This window comes from Corvus moneduloides, chromosome 1 (genome assembly GCF_009650955.1).
Source record: "Corvus moneduloides isolate bCorMon1 chromosome 1, bCorMon1.pri, whole genome shotgun sequence".
Classification (NCBI taxonomy): Eukaryota; Metazoa; Chordata; class Aves; order Passeriformes; family Corvidae; genus Corvus; species Corvus moneduloides.
In genome coordinates, this window is record NC_045476.1 from 128548735 (window position 1) to 128568324 (window position 19590).

The 19590-nt window shown below is 39.3% G+C and overlaps 2 protein-coding genes across 9 annotated transcripts in view; one reads left to right on the forward strand and one right to left on the reverse strand.

Annotated features, from left to right (window-relative positions):
* Positions 1–14940, forward strand: part of CSPP1 (centrosome and spindle pole associated protein 1) — a 62307-nt gene extending 47367 nt beyond the window's left edge. For 7 of the 8 annotated variants that reach the window (XM_032127004.1, XM_032127000.1, XM_032127033.1 and 4 more), the window contains 8 exons: positions 1122–1242; positions 1982–2127; positions 2675–2815; positions 4871–4926; positions 6145–6208; positions 9755–9861; positions 10018–10168; positions 14122–14940. In XM_032127004.1, the coding sequence (XP_031982895.1) occupies positions 1122–1242; positions 1982–2127; positions 2675–2815; positions 4871–4926; positions 6145–6208; positions 9755–9861; positions 10018–10168; positions 14122–14348 (1013 nt within the window). In that variant the 3' untranslated portion in view covers positions 14349–14940. The other variant, XM_032127042.1, reaches the window with a different exon arrangement.
* A 3103-nt stretch (positions 14941–18043) lies between these two features.
* The window catches only part of ARFGEF1 (ADP ribosylation factor guanine nucleotide exchange factor 1), an 87230-nt gene continuing 85683 nt past the window's right edge, over positions 18044–19590 (reverse strand). The window contains exon 39 of the mRNA XM_032127073.1: positions 18044–19513. Coding sequence (XP_031982964.1) covers positions 19349–19513 — 165 coding nt within the window. The 3' untranslated portion in view covers positions 18044–19348. The remainder of the gene's footprint in view (positions 19514–19590) is intronic.

Here is a 19590-nt window from a genome sequence, read left to right on the forward strand (position 1 = left end):
TAAGGAAATATTTTTTTGTAAAAACTCTGATAATGCAATAGTCTGCATAGGAAGTTCTGGATGTCTTGGAATAGTGACCAGAATATTGCAACATGGGAGAGTTTTGGATTGGCTGAGTTAGGGATTAGAGTGTAGAGCATTGCAGTCCTAACTCTTAAATTCAAGCTACCTTTGTTAATCTGCCTAATCCTCTCCTCATTCCTCGTAGCTTTCACTGGTGGTTCTGAAATTCAAATGTGCTGGAAGGATCTCCTTTGCTTTTTTTATATTAGTTATCCTGGCAATATGTGGGTGGAAAGCAGTAATTTTTCTGCTGATACTTTTTTTACAAGTATATAAGAAACAACACATGGAATGTAGCAGTAAATGATGTCCTACAAATGCTAGCCTGCAGCAGAAAGTACCTGGGGCCATTCTGGGGAGTTGTGGATTTTCCACTAAATGAAAAGCAGAGTGGTTCTTAGTGCAGCCATTGGAAATTGACTCAGACCATCTTTGAGGAGAGAAAGAAAGACAAAAACTTGTAAGACTTGCTTGCCTGGTAAGTTCTGGACACTAAAATCCAATAGTCAGTGAAAGATCTAATTATAAGTATGTTATTTGGAAAATGAGGAATTTCTTAAACTGGTTTAACATGTGGAGGAATGCTGTCCTGACCACAAAAAACCAGCATAGACAGATAACCCTAACCCTATCCCACTTTTGAGTCAGGAAAAAAAATTACATTGAGTGCTTGCAGATACTACTTCAGTTCCTGTTATCTGAGAACTGTGTAGGCTTGCATATTTCAAAATAAGGCTATTTACTGGCAACACCCACTTGTATTCCATAGCCTTTACTTTTTTAAGTATAGTGAAACATTTCCAGTGACATTTGTGTGTTTTCTGCTGTTCAGGGGTTCTGGTCCTTGTGCTGTCTCAAAATAAAAACTCTGATCTAATTTCTAGTGTATGAAATGTTGCAATTCTTGTGTTTGTACACAATGTTAATTAAAACAATTCTTGTTTTAATTAACATTTCATTATATCTGTTTTTCCCTTTATTTTTTACTTATGTTTATAAGTAGGCAGCAACATTGCTCTGACACTCCTTATTTTTAAATTATTTGTGCTAAATTCCAGAGGAAAGGAAGAATGTGATAAATGAATTATCAGAGATGAGGAAACAGCTTCGAAGTGAGGAGAGGCGACTGCAGGAACAGTTACTAAATGTGTCCAGTCATGATTATGTACCAATTATATGGTAGGAATTTAATCTTCTGTTTTAGAAGCTAGATTTTTCAGAGGAACTTAGAGTTACTTTGTATTATTAGCTAGTATTAGTTGGCCAATATACATGAGTGGAATGAAAATGTAAAGGTAGAACTGGTATATAAAATATTTTCTTTTTTTTTTTTCTAATGTGTTTGGGTTTTTTCCAAGACTCTTGCTGAAATTTGTTGTAAGAATGGCTGTACTGGTGAGATAGGAAGTTGCAATGCTCTGTCTTGAAGAGTGGTCTAAAACAGATGTCTAAGGCAGAATTTTATCTCATTACTTTTTTTCCTAGGGCATAATTTGTGCCTGTAAACTGCAGTACTAGTATATAGAATATAGCTAGTATATAGCTGCCAAATATGCTCATGAATACCATACTGTTGTGGAAGTACTTTCTTTCCTAGTGAAAAATCATATTCTCTTTATTTAATAAATTTGGGTTGCTTCCAAAATGTATTAGTTGATCATACCAATTAGCTGGGAAAGACTCATCTAATTACCAGTCTTAGTTCCACTCTGTAAAGTATGAGGGTTTGTTTTATTTTAAGTAGGTTATCTCTTTTTATAACACAATATGCTGTGTTATTACTCTCAAATTTATTTTCCTGTTTTGATAGCTTTATTTAAAGATAAAAGATCTGAACTTTATCAATATTATATTTCCATCCAACTCATTAATATTATGGTGTTAAATTGCGTTCTGCTTGTTTGACAAACCTTTCAAGCTGGAGGAGAGAGAAGAATCCGAGGGACATATTTGAGATGGCCAGGCTTCGTCTGCAGGCTCCAGTTCGGCGACCTTCCTTAAAGGAGGCACAAGATCCCGTCAATATACAGAATATCTGGGAATTTAATGAACTTAAATACAAAGGCAGGTAGATCTTCTTATTACTGATAAAGAAGGATAGGGAAACATCTGTCCCTTTCATCCATCTTCCATTCCACGCAGGATTTAAAGACAAAACTAAAAATCAGGCTCTTCATGAACTACTGACCATGCAACACACTTTGTGGTCAGTACTTTGTGTGTGTGTGTGTGTGTGTATCTCTCTGTGGGGCTGCTCCTGCAGTTCCACAGAATTCTTGGCATCACAACGCTCCATCATCACTTGGTGCACTCACCTATCTTCTAGTCCCTGGGCTTAAGCTTGTTGTGCATTTGATATCATGGTGTTACTGAAAATAGATTGGACTTTTTTACCCACCAACAAATTATCTTTCTGTGTAACTTTCTGTTTCTTCTTTACCAGAAAATATATATTTTTAATATAGTAAAATAGTAAAATCTTTGCTAAGTTGCTCATCCTCTTGGTCATTGTCACTATTGTTTTTTAATGACTTTGTAGTTATTTCTTTAAAAATGCTTTTCAGAAATGTTGATTTAGGGAAAAAATGTAAATTTCATATCTTTGCTCTAGATCCTGAAACACGTATGGGCTTGAGGCACATGTATCCTGATCCTCCAAAAGATGACCAGACTCTAGAGATTCAACAGCAGGCACTGTTGAGGGAGCAACAGAAGAAACTTGACAGAATGAGAATGAGGAGAGAAACAGAAGGTAAGGAATGAATGTTCTGAGATAAACAAAAATCCTTGAAACAATGTGTTTTGTATTTGATAAGAATTAAAACCCGCTAGCTCTAGTTTTACTTCTTTCAAGTGCACTGTCAGCACTGCAGTACAAAACAGTAAAACACCAGAATACTGAAATTCTATCATAATGTAAGCATGAAAAAATCGAGTGTTTGGAGGAGCTTTTGTGGTTTTGTACTTAGTTTTGGGATTTTGTTCAGTATGTGTTTTGTTCAGTATCCTGTTGAGTGTTAAAGATGATTCCTGTTCTATCTTGGACAGATGTGCTGGTGTTCAAGCAATGTGTGCGATGCTGCTTATGGATAATAGAACATCACAGTTGCAAATAAGCATATCTATACCATGTTCTGTGTTAATTATATGGTTGTGACTATAATTTAATGTCTAAATGGAATGTATAGGGTTGACTTCAGTGTTCCTCTTCATGAGATTGACTGAAATGCTGAAAAATAATGCACCGGCTTCAGCTGAGATCTCTCTGGGGCTTGGTTCTGGTTTTCTGCCATTAGAATATTTTTGAACAGACCAGTCTGAGAAAGTTTTCATTTAATGTTTTCTGCAGAGAAACCTCCACCATCTAGAAAGCAAATTTGCCCTTCCCATTAATTTCAAGCATAAGCAGTCATTTAGACTTCTGCTAATGGATAATGTAGGCTCATGATGACGTCCAAGGAAAGGCCTCTTCAGGGTAACTTAGATTAATTGATAGACAGGCAGCTGATTTTTATAAGTATTTTCTACTGGATGCTTGAACTTCTAGAGGATGCTTGAACAGCTTTTCCTCTTTCTCTCTCCTACTGCTTTACAATATCATTTAACTTCATAGTCTGTCACTGAGTACTGAGCAAGAGAATTAGTTGCCATCTCTCTGTTTCCAGTTTATTTTCCTCAGAGACAAGTTCATCATATTCTGAAAACAGAGGAGTGGTTTTAGTGTCTGATTTAAGGCAGAAAGAAAGATGAATTAAAGCAGTATTATGTACTTTTGTTCTGTGGGTGAAATAATGTGTTACGGGCTGCTTTGGCAAAGGGATACCTTTTTTCCCACTCTGTGTGTAAGTGTTCTTTGTCTTACATGCTTTTCATACAGTTTTCCCTCTGATACGTTTGTTTTTCTCTTTATGTGAAAGAGGAGTATGTTGGCTGTTAATAGAACTATAAACTGAGAAATCAGTGTTTTAAATGTCCCAAGTTTTTAAGTGCTAGCTGTGTCCCTATAAATGAGGCAGTCTTTTACAGACTTTTGGATGACTATTATTCTGGGGGATGGGAGGGAAAGCCCCAAGGGCAGGTTTGATGTTGCTGTGCTGCAGTGCTGGGTGCTGGAGCAGTGTCAGGAATGGGCTGGGTGTCAGCCCAGCAGGACTGACAGCCCATGTGCTCTGATGCTGGACACAAGGTCAGCTACACACTGAGTAAGGTTTTGTTTCTTGCATTTCTGCCTCAAAAACAATCTAATTAAATAATTTATTTGAAAACTTAAACTAAATAAGAAAAGTAACTTCAGTTCTGCTTCTTTGCATTTCCAGCATGCATTCGGTCATTGTTAGCTTAACTTTCAGGATGGTTCTCTGTGCTCTTCAGAACGGAGTTTTTTATCCCTAGATAAAAGCATATATATTCTTATCACTTTCCTCTGTGAAATGATCTCTGTCTAGTTCAGCCTCTCTTTGAAAGCTGGAAGTGGGGTGTGCTCAGCATGTTGAATGTGCATTTACTCTTGGGGCTTTCTGCAGTCCCTGTTGTGGTTGTTACTCCCTGCCAGGAGCCAAAAAACAGATTAGAAATAATACACTACAGATTACTGTTTGATTTCTCTGATTCTACTTAGATTTACATAAGGAAACTGGAATAATTGTTGTGTTCAAATGTTTTAAAAACTCATTAATTCATTACAATTTATGTATATTTAAAGATGTAATGCATACTGGTCTATTTGTGCAACAATAAGCTGATAAAATATGTTTTGTTATTAGCTGTTTTTATGTCAACCCTGTTGTTTTGTCTCTTGTCTATGTAGCTTTTGTTGATCAAGATGATTCTGCTTTGGACAGCTACCCACAAACCATGGGCCTGGTAAGAATAAAAGTTTTTTTATTATATTAATTTTTCAAGTGTGAGAAATATCGTGTCTTTCACTGATTTGGAGAAATAAATGACACTTAACAAGGCAGCAAGCTTATTTACTTCTTTTTCTTGTCCACACAAGCGACAGCTTCTTTAAACTTGACATACAAGTTGCTTATCTTTGTATACAGAGATGGCCTGATTTTTTAACTCTCTTCGTTTTATATTCATTGGTACTTATTTTATATTCATATGTTAAATTGCTGCTAGGTTTAAGTGATGCACTTAGCAGTCAAGAATTGAATCTGTTCTCAGATGGGACATTTATTTTCTGACTCAGTGAAAGAGCAAAATAAAGTGCTATCAAATTAGAATTCTGCACTAACCCAAAATACTGAATAACAGAGTTCAATTGTGTTTCATGGTAGTGTGATGAAAAACAGGAGACTGTGCAACAGTAAAGACATTACAGGATAATACTGTAACTAAATGCAGAAATGAAACAGTATTTATTTAAAAAAAAAATCACATTTATGCACTTCATAGTTGTAATTTAATGCCTGAAATTCTCATTCAGAGCAATGCTTTACAGTAAAAGATTTGTTTTCTCTTATTCTGTTTCCTCTGATAGTTTCTACTGCTTTGATTTTAGAGTGGTTTTAAACATAAATTATTCCACAGTAGGATTTCTGTAACAAATGGTTGCAACTATGCAGTGAACTTCGAGTATTGGTCTTAGTGCTTGATATTGTGATGTAGAAATTTGTTATTTTAATGCTTTAATGTCAAAGATTGTATGTGGTGGGATAACTGAAACATAAGGAATCATTCTTCATTTGATCAATACTTCATACAAACCTTAAGTGCAAAGCTCACTTCAAGCACTGACTGTTCTGAACCTCCTGCAGAGTGACAAGGATCAATTTCTTGATGGAAATGTCTGTGTTACACAAATCACTACAACAGATGCCATGTCTAGGCAATTTCAGCGACTGGGACGTCTACAGAAAAATTAAAAAAAATCCCTAATGCTTAAGAAGAGTATGAGTTATTTAAAAATGTGTTGGGTTTTTAGAACCACAGAGTCAGGGATAGTAGAATATTAACACTGTAGAGCTGCTCTTTACTTTGCAAAAGTTTGGCAATTAATTTACATTAATTATAATTTGGCCCCAGAAATATATAGAGGCCTCTGAATTTCCATTTTTTTCTGTTTCACTTTTGTAGTTCAGAAATGAATCTAATGAATTCCAGAAAAATTCACTGTTGGAATCGGATAGTGCTTTTATTGGTGAGTTTATACCTCTCCTTATTAACCATGTTGTGAGTGCACAGACACATGGTTTAGTCTAATGCTGTGTCTCTAAAATGATTATTACTGTTTTAAAAGTTGCAGTGGTTGTAGCTATGGTGACTTGTTTGAAGTATTAGGAAGTTATGTCTCCAAATTCAAATGAAATTTTACTGCAATAAATCGGTGTAGATCATACCTGAATTTAATGATGCTGCTCAGTTGCCCTTTACCACCTTACATCTTTTCATGAGAAAGCATCTTTCTCTGCTCTTCATGCTTCTTCTGGGATGTTAATCTTGTTAAGGGGCTTTTTTTGCCATCTTCCCAGCTTTGGATAAGGAAAAGCTAATGATTATTCAGGAAATGTGTTACAATGGTAGCACAGGCAATGCTTTTCTATTGTTCTGCTGCAAATAATATAATTTATTGGCAATCACAGCTTACAATTGCAATCTGTCCACAGTGAAATGTACAAGTCTTAGACAGTCAGCGATTCTTTTCATGGTTATTCTTTTGATTTACAAGCATGCTTGATTTTAAGTATGATTATATGGGTATAAAATAGCAATTCATTCTAAATTACTCACTTTTCTAGTGTTCACATATTATTTCATTTCACTTGCAACATCATACTTACAGATGTTGTCACTTATTCATCATCTGAAGTCAATGATTTTTAGTTTTCTAAAGATTTTTGTTATGGACTGCCTCATGTAATGTCTCTTTATTCAACCTTTATATGCATGGATATAAAAGTGCTGTTTTATTTCCAGTCACTCGAAATAACAAGGCTAGAAAAACCCAACCAGCTCGGGCCTCTACATGTTATTTTCCATTAGCAGGCATTGCTGAATGTATATTGAAATTTCTTTCAGTGATCTATGGGAAATCATCTTGCAAGGTTTTTATTCTGTGCTGTAGGGGAGATGCAGTAGAGTCCTGCAAGTACTTTTAAATGAAACAATGTTTCTATAAACTGATGAGTGTTGTCTCTGGATTTGGTTAAAAGCAGAATTTTCCATTTGAAATGTATTCAAGCCTATTCTGTTAACGTGCAAGTCCTGGAGTACAGGATAGAACCTGGCATGTGGAAGAGCACAGGTGGTGCTTTCAGCCTTGTTCAGTGCACTTGGTTCTCTCTGTAGTCTGCAATACCTTCCTTTTCAGGTTAGGGATTACTGTGTAGTAGTACAGCCCAATGGTGAAAGGATGCCTCAGGAGAGCCCATCAGTCTAGGATGGGGCCAAATCTGCCACCTCAGCCAGGACAGGCTCATGGAGAGGAACACAAGATGCAGGCAGACATGCAGGACTCTTCCAGCTTCCAGTGACCTGCAGCTGGTTGCATTTCATGAGTCTTGCTAAGCTGGGCCTTTCATAGGTTGTCTTTCGTGAATGGGAATCAGCATTTTTGAATCTCTGTTTACCATCAGCTGTATTGTGTGGATAAATATCCAACCTGTGCCTTCTGTGAACTGTGTCCTTTCATCTGCTCTGAGTCTGCCAACTCTGTAATGGGGTGCTCTTGGTTTTATTCACCACTTTCATGAGGTTCAGGATATTTATAGTTCTCTCACCCTTTTCCTTCTTCTCCCCATCCAGCTGGTACTTGCAGTTTAGTGAGGTGTTGCAGTTAACCTAGCATACTATTTATTCCCCCCCCACTTTTTTTCCCTTCCCCCCCCTCCCCCCCACCCCAGATCATTTATGACTGATGAAAACCATGTTCTTCAATAGTGAGCTGTATGCATTACCTAAAAATGTGTTACCCTTTGCATTAGTTGGGCTTTATAAATAGCTACTAACATTCTGGATATGCATCTGGTGACTTCCGTCCCTGAAGTGAGAATTAAAAACTATCATTATCTGTGGGCTGCCTTCTCTGTGAGTTGTGCTGCTTACATTGTCTGAGGGTCTTTTGTGAAATACAGGGGATGTATTTTAACAGTGTGTGCCATTTCCTAAGAAGAATGTAACACTACCCTCTGTTTTGGTTGAGGTTTTTTTGACATGGGTTTGAAATCCAACTCAATTTTGGCATCTATTATGTCAGCATTACAAATGAATTCATCTCCTAGGGCTCAGAAATTTGAGGCAGTTAGAAATAAAGTGGTTTATCAGTTTCTTTTTTCCCTTTTTTTGCCTCACTGAAAACCTTAGAATCCATTAGTGTTAATGCAGTGATTTGAAAGCATCTCTGTGCAGCAGGATGTGAATGATAGATGCTTACAGGAAAAAGGTAGCATCTGATACTGATGATACACTAATGGTACAATAAATTCTTAAGCTTGTTCTTTGTTGTGACAAATTCACACTGTTAAACCATGTTCTATATTCCAAGTAATAGCACTGTTTTGAATCTAGTGAAGTTCAGCTGGTCTTGTAGCTGGAATTCTGATGCATGAATTGTTAGCATTACACCATTTTAAAATTATGCTTTGATTTTTTTTACTTAAAACATTTGTGATAAGAGCATGAGTACCTTTGGTGAAACTGGGGAGAGAAGAGACAAGAAGAGAATAAAAAATGTATTTTTAGGGAAAAAAACAACTGACAATATAAAAGAATTTTTTAAAATATCTTTTTGTTAATCTGAACTTGTTTGATATCAATCAAATTTATTTTTCAAACCTAAGTATCAATTTTCAACCAACATAACTGTTTAATTGTTTAATTGTTACATTTAGAATTTACACACATTTATTTTAAATTTTTTTTTTTTACTTTATGTGATATACTGGACTAAGCACTTTTCCAAAATGTGACTTCATTGTCACAAAGAGTAGTTGGTGGTAATGGATTCTGTAGGAGTTTTGTTGAGCAGAGTCCTTCCTTTTCCTGGGAGTCTCTGTTCTGAAGATGCCAGAGGGACAGCAGTAGGAAGCACAGCCCACTGTCTGCACCAAGCAGCAGAAAAGCCATGAACCAGCCCCAGGCAGTGGTTACTGGTCCTGGAGGGGGAAAAAAAAAAAAAGTACCTGTTTGATAGAGTTTCCAGAGTCAGCTAAAGAAGAATAAATAGACAAGTGTGAAGCAGAGACGTGACCTTAGGGTCCATGTATATTATAAAAATAGATTAAACCCCCCCGCTGTAATGTGATAAAGTATGATCAAAAAGTGTAGTTATTTATTTTTGTATTAACAGATTTTAACATTTTATTTCATGAAAAGGCTGAGATACAACCAAGGATGTGTGGTTAATGCATAGATTTTGTGTTATCATATTCCAGGTAACATTGTCAGTCCATGTAATGTTATTATATATTCCATGTAACATATTTACAAACATAATTTGTTACATGATTGTATCTCTTTATGACACTGATTTTCCAAGTGTTCTCTCTTTCAAGCAGAGGTACTGTGCTCATTTGAGTACTCATTTTCTTTAAAGGTCTAGGCATAAACAAGATCTGTAATGAATACTTTCCTCTGATTCCTGTGATGGAGTCAAGTACAATGTATTGGCTTCTTTCAAGACATAAACGGGTTTGAGCACTCTCTGGTATTTTGATTTCTTTGAAAATTATTTCACCTGTTTTTCCAGGTGCTAATGGGGAAACGTTTTCTGCCTTAGAAGTTAATTTATTACCACAGCATCCATCTTCTGCAAGGGAGAGGAGACGACTAAAGCAGAGAGCTTTGGAGAGTGCTGTACGTATGAGAACTGACAGAAGTAATGTCAGACTTCCTGTGGTTCCTCAGTGACTCCATGTTATGGCTCCTGAGAGAGTACATGTGTAGCTATTTGCCCTTTTGAAAAGGATGCTGTTTAACTGAAGGATTTGTGCATTTTTGGATTCCCTACAGGAGGAAGTTCCACCAGGCCAGACACCGTTGCTGCAGCCTGACAGCTTCTCTTTGCACTCAAACTTCAGCCTTGACATTGATCAGGTGAAAGGCAAGAATGAGGAGCGATTGCACAGACTGACTGAGCCCCAGCAGAAATCTCCTTCCTTAGGTATGCTCCCTGTAGCAGAGATGATGTAGTGAACATCAAGTAATTACAATAATTAAAGGAGCAAATAGTAATAGGCTCCATGTAGCAGAACAGCAAGCAAGCAGATCAAACACAGGCGTTATTTATAGAGCTCTGTAGCTGGTACAAAGGCTTCCCCAGCACACCTCAACACAGCTCCTTTAGAGTAAGTTTAGAGCAGGAGAGTAGGAGAAGATTCTCATATTCCTGTCTGATCAGCCACTCATACTTGTCCTGCCTGCACCACTGCAATGTGTGACTGTGGGCAGCAGCATGGGGATATCCAGCTGCACAGCTGAACTGGCAGTGGGAAGAAATGAAACGCCCAAGTGATGAATGATGATGAGGTGCCTGTGTGAGCTTATTGGCATTCCTGGGAATCAGATGTCTGTGGTCCAGCCAGCATGAAGATATGCCAGAGAATTGTGTATGATGAAGTACTTCAGTTTCTAGTTTAATTTGATTTTCTAGTGGTTTGTTAATATTAATGATCATTCAGTATTTGAGTATGTGAGTATTTGAGTATCTCTTTCACTGCACACACACTTGAATTCATTCCATGTTTCTTACATCAGGCGCTGGGAGCTGTCTTGGAGCATCTCCAAATGCTGGCTGCCTGATCTAGACCCCTGTTGTGTGTGAAGTACCAGTCATGGCAACCATTAATGGCCTCTAATTTCTCACATGGATTGTGACCCAGTTCATACACTTTGTGCTAATGATTCTTTCATACAAGTCTGAATACAAGTCTGAAGTCTCCCTTTTTTTGGAGGTAGTTGCTATGCTGTCTAGGCAATTACAGTATCAGTATCCTTTTTATAAACTTAATGAGAGTACAGATGCTGGCAGTATTTTTGATTCTGTTGCTATGGGCACTCTTACAAGCACTTCATCCTTGGTTTTTTTTTTGTTTTAACCATCTCACTGTGGTTTTAAGTCACTAAAAAAAAACCCTACTCATACTATTTTCTTCTATAATCTAAATAAACTCTTTACTAATTTTACTCTACCCAGATATTTTTGCTATATGAACTACTTTTACTTCTGTATCCTTGTTTTATCTCACCTCTTTTAGAATTCCACCTATCATATGCACTACACTTTTTATTTTGCTTTCCTTCTGTTTGTCACAGTCGCCAGAGTTTCAGCCTTTAGATAAATATAATTTTGATCTGTGTGTATATACACACACACACACACATATATATATATATATTTATATTTATATTTATGTCTGTATGTAGCTTGTTCTCTGGAGCACATGGGGATCCATCACTCATGGTTAGCATTTGTGCCTCTTGGAAAGGGAGCAAGAGATCCTCTTGCTCAGCTGTGGTCGTTCAGGCTGCACTGCTGCCTGCCCTCCTGTTCTTGTGCTCAGGGATGTTACAGAAAAAATGAGTGAAGCCAAGTTTTTTTCAAAGAACCCTGGTGGCATCCTCTTGCTTTCCGAGCAGCCAGGACTGTAATTTCTCCTCTGCCCTCAAAGACACTGCTGAGAGAAAACAAATCTCTCAAATATATAACCAAGGAACCTGGTTATCTTCCCTTGAAATGACGAGAGATGGCAATTCACAGGCTTTGATAAATTCTAAGAGCTGATCCGGTTCAATAAGGAGGCTCTGTCTGCAGCAGTTCACTTTCTCCTGTGGGGCTGATGTGGGAATCCTAAAGGCGTCCTAGTATTGTTTTCTTAATTGGAAAATTAGAAAAAAGGAGCCAGGCTTTCTCCATTTTCACCATCCAGATGAATTCCTATCAGTGTAGACTTGGTGAATATTTGGGTGATGGAGTCTCTGCAAGCCTGAGATGCCTTCTCTGTCAGGCAAGGTATGTGTGTTCCTAAGGGCATAAACAAGAGCAGGCTCATATACAGAAGAAGGAATGCTCAGAGATTTGGGCACACAGGATGTGCTGCCATTGGTGTTTTGCAGGAATCCAGATACCATTCAATTTCCTAACCAGGATTTCACGCTAAGGAAAAGTTCTCCTTACACCCAGCCTCCACATGCAGACTGAATTATCAAGAGTCTTGATATGTGTCCCAATTAAGGACAGTTTTTTATGGCATGTGCAAAGTGTTGAAATTCACAATGAAGTTGTGCAGTGCAGCTGATCTGCTGTGCTTTCTAAAAGCAGCACCAAGTGAGTCTGATCCAGTGATGTGCACTGTGATCTTACCTCTGGTAGAAGAGTTGATCTTACCTCTGCCATCTTCAAGATCTAAAGGCTTTGCTTTAAAGGCAGAAGTAGTTAAATGTGGGGAAATGCAGCCCTCCGGCCTGGACATTCACTACTTGTCTCTAAACCACCTTATTTTTACTGTTGCTAAATATAATCTCTTAAAGCAGCAAAGAGAAAATTAATTTTGTTTAGGTATGACTTTTCCTGCTGTGGCTGTTAACCCCACTATAACCTATGTCTTCAAAAAACTGTGGGCTCCAACCCCCAGGAGAGTTCATCTGACCCAGGATTGAGGAGACAAAGAGGTTCACTCTGCCAGCTTCCAGCACAGGAGATGACAGGCCCTAGAGAGAGGGAGGTCTGCTCTCACTTCTAGTGTTACAGACAAGTTTTAACCAGACTGGGAAGGCTTGGAGGATGATCAGATCACTGTCTGTATTATGTGACAGAACTAGTGATTCGTGCCAAGTTCTTTCGGAACAAAAAGTATTTGGCATTTTGTTTTAGAACCTGCAATCCCACCTAACACACAAAGAGGAAAACGGAGCCCTTGCTCCCAGTGTATTTGGGGCTGTGCATTTCCTGTTCTTCCCTTCACCCCTGCACACCTGGCTGCTGCTCCTCCAGGCCTTGGGCTCTCACACCCATGGTCAGAACATCAACTTTCAGTTTTTAATGAGAATCGTCAGAGAACCTTTGGTTTAAGTTCTCATTTTTAAAAAGTCATCATTTTCCAGAATAAACCCCTGAAATCTGTAAAAATCATCCAAATACTTAAATTACATGATATTTATCAATTGCTTAGGTGAATTATTTTATCACTAAAGAATATACAATTCTGTTTTGCTTGAATTAGGATGTTTCTGCAAAAATGTTGATTTTTTTTTCCTAATCCAGAGTCTTTAAATATTTTTCTGCCCACCCTAAATACCAAGAAACCAGAACCTCCTCATTGACGTGACTCAGTTTTAAGAGGAAAACATTGCAATTTTCAATCATTATAGCTAGAGGGGAATTGCACAATTTTGGTTTAAGTATGTAAAAAGTAAATGTTGTAAAGCCTGGAAATGAACAGCACAGAGGAACTTACACCTTTATACCCCTTCATTTATAGTAAAAATGTATGTTGTTTGATAATCCACACTAAGAACTACTTGTTTAAGGTATTATGTGTATGTACAAGTAATAGTAGAGGTACAGAGTGATAATGACCCCAAGTTCAAAGGCAAGGCAGTTCTGGTTTTTATTTGCTGGGGTTTGTTTTGTAGCTGGAAGATCCCAACTTAGCTAGTTTCAGCGTGAGACTGCATTGAGGTTTTAAGCTGTAGCTGGGCTGTGATGCACAGGCTCACCTGCATTTGCACTGTTAAACCAAGTTAAAACAATTCTTCCTCAGTAGGAGACTGTCTATACAAGTGTTCAGCCAGGCCCCTGTAATTGAATGGCTTTATTTTTACATGCATTTTAATGCATATATGCATGGCCAGATTTGACTAAATGGAAACTTTTTGGAAAGCAAGAACCCTCTGCTGAGTCCACCCACCTTTGCCTGTATCCTTATCCCTTGCTGAGCTGGTGGTGGGGAGCTGTTGGGGCCCAGTTCCCAGAACAGCAGCAACCGTGTGCTAAGTAGAAACAAATGTCATTTAAAAGTGTAATTGATGCATTCACTGCAGCCAAGCCTGGCCAGTGCTGTGATGGGAAGAGCTTCTGTCCGCTCTCACAGGAGCGTTGCTCTCCTCCTCTCTCAGGTGATGACAGTTTCTTGGGGGACGTGGACGACCTTTTGAAGCGCCCTCAGTCCCACGCCGGCAGACGCTCCAGCTCCACTGACACCGAGGCCACAGAGCCCTGGCTGCGACCGGGAACGTCGGCCACGCTCCGGAGATTCCTGGTGGAGCAGCCGGGCTCAGCAAAGCTCTCCCCGGAGAACGCGCTCCCGCTGGGCTGGCAGGGCCTCTCCACCGCGCACGGCTGACACAGCCCAGGAACCGCCGCGGCCGAGGAGGCAGCGCCCAGCACCGCTGCACCTGCCAGAATCCTGCAGGGAGAGTTCTCCTCCGTGTACAGAGTGTGGAGCTGTGTGTGCAATTTAAAATAGCAATAATAAAGGATCAGACACTGCAGTGGAACGGAGATGTAGCACAGGGATGTTTTCTATTCCGTGACGTGGGAAATGGAGGAATAGCTTGGCCGCTTTTGCACTTTTTATACAACTTAAGTTTCAGCCTCAGAGTGTGGTGTGTGTGTGAATTTGATATTAAATCAAAGATGTTTTTTAGCTTTATAGTCAAAGTCCAAAACTGTCTGGTATTAGCATAGCCCAACAGCAGAAGGGCATTAGGTTTTTATCCAAAGAGTGAATAACTTGAAGAAGGATACTTACTTTTCATACAGGATAAATGCTATCCTGCATGAAAAGTGCAGCTAACACTTTCATGGGGAAAAAAATTACTATTAGCAATGTGTCTTACATTCCCTAACTTGTCATGTGATGAAAATACAGATATTGTTGCATATATTTATGTTTCTGATTGAAGAGTTAATAAAGTATTTTGTTACTAAAATTATTTTTGTTACAAAAACTGTGAAAGCCGACTTCAATTTTCTTATTATTTGCTTCAGCTTTCATTTACTCATGAACAAACTGTTAAGGCTGTCTGCAAAGAAACAAAAACACACGGAAAATCTATTGATTAAGAGTACAGAGCTTTAGCAAGGACATGTAGATGGAAGCAAGATTTTAGGAGTGCAGTGAACTAGATGACCAAGGTGAAGCAGGGTAATGCCACAGCTTTCCTCTTGGTTAGGAAATTCCCACCCAGAGGCCTAAACATGATCAACAGAGGAAAAAAAAGATCCCAACAAACTACCGATGAAAACAAGAAGTTTTTACAAAGGTCTTTTATTTTTACTAAAATGCCATCTTCAAGCTTTTGTAAGCATGGTTGAAGGCTACAGGAGTTCCATGATGACGGCAGGCAATGTTTGCTGACAGATGCACTTCAAACCTGGGTGGTGTTCAGCTTCTTCATGGGCTTAGCACATTCCTATCCAGAGAGGATTTGCCAAATCAGGATAATTCTTGCCCTGAATTTCTGGCTCAGCAGTGAGAAGGCTCATGTTCATCAGCGTGGCTGTGACAGTGGTGGCCACTCAAGCAGGGGCAGTGGTGTAATCCCCAGCCTGGGCTGGAGCAGGTACTGCAGCCTGCATGGCTGCTTCAGTCTGGATTTACCAGAGGCAGCGGAAATAATTTTAAGCAGCTGAGATGAAAATGCTTTATAGTAATACACTTACCACCCTCTCACACCAAATCCCACCTTACATCTTTTATGCTTTTGTCACCTGCCCTGATGGCTCTCTCCAGTTACTTCACAAGTTGAACTTTGTAACACGCTCACTGCCCTAACTCCAGGCTAGAGGCAGAGTTTCTCTTCTTCCTCATCTAGTTCCCTACCGAATTTTAATTATTCTTTATTTCTTTAATTTTAGTCAGCATTTTACCCCTGGCAGAATCATGAAGTGTTGCCCTAAAAAGCCACCCTCATTTCACTGCAGTAAGTTTTGTAAATGCCACAGACCACCACAGGCTGGCATTCTGTTCTCTCATGTTTATCCAGTTGTTTTCAATGTTTAAATCTCTTTTTGTTAAAAATAAACAGGTGAAATGTTGGGGCCGTCCCCCTGCCATGTAGCCCTGGGAGAGGGGCCCTGAGGGGACACACGGGGTTTCCCTGTCCCTGCTCAGCCTCGTCCCCATTGGTTGGTTTGTGTTCCCTGCGCGGGCAAGGACCCTCGGGTCCTGTGATCGCCTCAGTTCCTCGGCAGAGCCCCGGCCACGCGGCTGGGGAAATAAACATCTCTGAAACATCTACCAAGAATCAGTCCATAGGTATTTCTTTCCACGGGCCTCGTTGTTTGATACGCGTGTTGCAACATCCCCACTGTAACAGCATTCCTTTACTCCAGCTCATGGCCAGGCACAGCCCCTCTGTGCTGTGGCCAGCAACCACTGAAATGACTTTAACCTCACTGCTCAGCAGCCCTTAGCACCACGAATTCCACTCTTCCCGACAGCCACCCTCCCTTGGGCCCTGAGGCTTCCCTTTCCAGATGTTTCCTTCAGCTTTCTCTGCGTCTCCAAAGTTCAGCTTTTGGCAGGGCCCTTCTGCCTTTTAAAAACTTTTTATCATGACAGCCTCACCTGCAAAATAAATATATCTGCAGTCCACAGCCCTGATGGATACTGAGATTACTAAAACAGAACCTACTCCCTGCCCCTGACCCCCAATTCTTGATAATTATCACAAATGTGAATGTTAAGAGAGCTGCACGTTGAGTAAGATGCCCAGAGTACACCTGGTGCTGCTCTGCCATTGCAAGAATCAAAGAGATGCACAGAAAAGAGTTATGATGACACTGAAGTTCAGTTCCCAATGAATCAAAATTTAACAGCTATTGGGCCTTTTCCACATAAGCAATAAATAAGACATGAGAAGGCCAGGCTATAAAAGAAAAACGTCATTAGTAAAGGGGAGTACACAGTAAGACAATGAAGCAGTGAGGTTTAAAACCAAAAAGAGCCCCACAACCCCAACTGCCCAAGTTTTTAGATAATTCATTGTACTCACTGTTCTATCCTGAACACAGATGATTAGAAAGCAAGTGGGCAGACACAAGGAACAGTGGCTGTTTAAATAGTGCTCAGGGCAGCAGTGTCAGGAACACCCTGGTAATGGTCTCAGAACAGTTTGCTAAAGTCATGGGGGAAGAGAATGACAATGAATAGGGATGCAATACATTATACTCTAAAAATTATTACTGATCACTGTCAAACAAAGAAAGACCTCAGATCTGGCCTAGCACAGCAGTTTAAGATTTAAACACAGCACAACAAACTGAAGAAGTAAAATACAGCCCAAGAGGAAAGGCTACAATTAATTCAAATAACCTCAGTTCTCCCCCTTCCGACACTGGTAATTGCTATTTGGTTTTGCTCCACCCCAATTAACTCTGTGAGCAAACTCTGAATCACAGGTCACAGCATTTTAATTCCCTTTTCTGGCTTTTCCACAGCTATTTCATTGAACTGCTTACGCTTATTTCTGGAGCCTGCTGTGAATGTCTATGGCAGATTCATTGCCCTGTAAGAGAGAGCAGTGTCCTTCACACACCTTCTTGGTCTTCACACTGCTCTCCTGTACCAGTCAGGAGCTTTGTGGGAACACACTGAAGTACAATCCAATTCCACTTTTACTTACAAAATCGAAGACACTGGCACAGCTGAGCTTGCTGATGTGCTCCAAGTCAGCAGAACTGCAATCTCAGCCCTTCCCTTCCCCCCTTCTCCATCAGATGTTTGGTGTTTATATTTTAATCCCCAGAGAGCAAAGTGCAGTACTTGAGTTTCTATCTGTGCAGCACTACAGGGTTCATCTGCCCACTTCATGCAGTGCTTTTATTCTCCTCCAGCCCTGCCCACCTTTTTTTTAAATTTACCATTCTTTTTCCCTCTGTATTTGTCTCTAAAAGTGAGAAGACACATCCCAGTCAACCAAAGGGCATCCACCTTTCTGCTCCCGGGGTCTGGGGTTTGCTCCTTTGAAACAAAAGCGTGAGAGGCACTGTAAAACAAGTAGCTGTGGATTAGACTGGTTTTGATTGCACTGATGAAAGAGTTCAAAAACTTTATTGACCTATAACCTGATTAGAATATGCCAGATGAGAACCAAATATTGTACAGAAAGTTGTACAGAATTTTTTTACATAGAAAACTTTACATATCTGTACCATATACATTTTGTCCATCTGAAAAAAATTTCTACATCCATTGTAATACAGAATGCTTGACAATCTCGTCTGTTAACCATCAGAGCACAATTCACAGTATGAATACATTTCCAATAAATTTAACCATCCCCAAACCATGCCAGATTTGTTACTTGAATATATCCAACATTAAATTCTGTACATAAGAGTGAAATCTACATCAAACAAAAAACATCTGACAGCAGACACAACCTAGACTTGTTTGCAGTGATTCAAGTTCCAGTCCTTGAAGGATCATCATTTCAATGGCTCGTTATATTTAAAAGCCCTAAAACAAGTATATTACAGGTAGTTATGTCAGTCGTGATATTTCTACCGCTGTTCTTGACAAAAGTCAGCAACAATAACTTCTGGGCTACAATGAAACAAAACAAAACGAACAAACAAACAAACAAAAAAAAAAAAAAAAGAAAAAAAGAAAAAAAAAAGAAAAAAAAATCACAACCCAAAAAAAGACCCCCAAACTTCTAGTGCATTTGGTAAACAAGGAAGAGTTATGGGCTTTCAACAAATCAGTAATACAGAAATAAAATAATTCAGGAAGAACTGTATAGTGTTAAAGAGTTTATATTACAGACCTGCATCTCTGTACATTTTCACAGAAGGATGATTACCAATGTCTCAGACAGCCTGAGTGTGCAAAAAACTTAGAATATCAGACATAGTTGCTAAATATTTTTTTCCATGAACAATAATCTCCATTTTCTTTTCACTATAAACATTTTATCCTTCAAAATACAGCTCTCCTGAGTTGTACTTCTTGCAGAAGCTCAAACCTTTACATATATATGTTTCTTTGGGTACATTTTACTTTCACACCCGCCATAAACATCTGTTGCTATACTGCTGTCTAGGACAGTAAAGGACACTGCAGCCCGTGCTGACAAGGGGACCGTGCTAAAAACTGGCTCTGTGCTCAGCACGAGCCAGGCAAGAGAAACCGACGAGAGAGAATCCGCCAGGAAAGAGAGGGACTGGAGTGTTGCAAGCCTTAATTACAGTGTAAGCGTCTGTACCGTTAACCCTTGGATACACGTGGCCAGAGAAAGAAATCATTTATATGGATATCCAGACAGAATGGCCCAGCTACCTGGTCCTTTTATTTAGCTGAGGAATATAAACCTTGAAACACAGCGTCACTATCTGCTAATGCTTGCTTATTCCAGACTCTTGTTCTGGTGGTTGGGATATCTGGAAAACCACACCAATCCGCAGGAAAAACCTTCGCAAAACAGCTCGAAGCTCAGGGATAAGGTCAAACTGCATGATTTCACACAACAAAGGATAGTAGAACGAGGCATGGGCCTTGAACTGAGGAGAAAACAAACAAGAAATTACTCTATTACACATCGGTACACCTCAGAAAGCACACTGCAAAATATGAATAT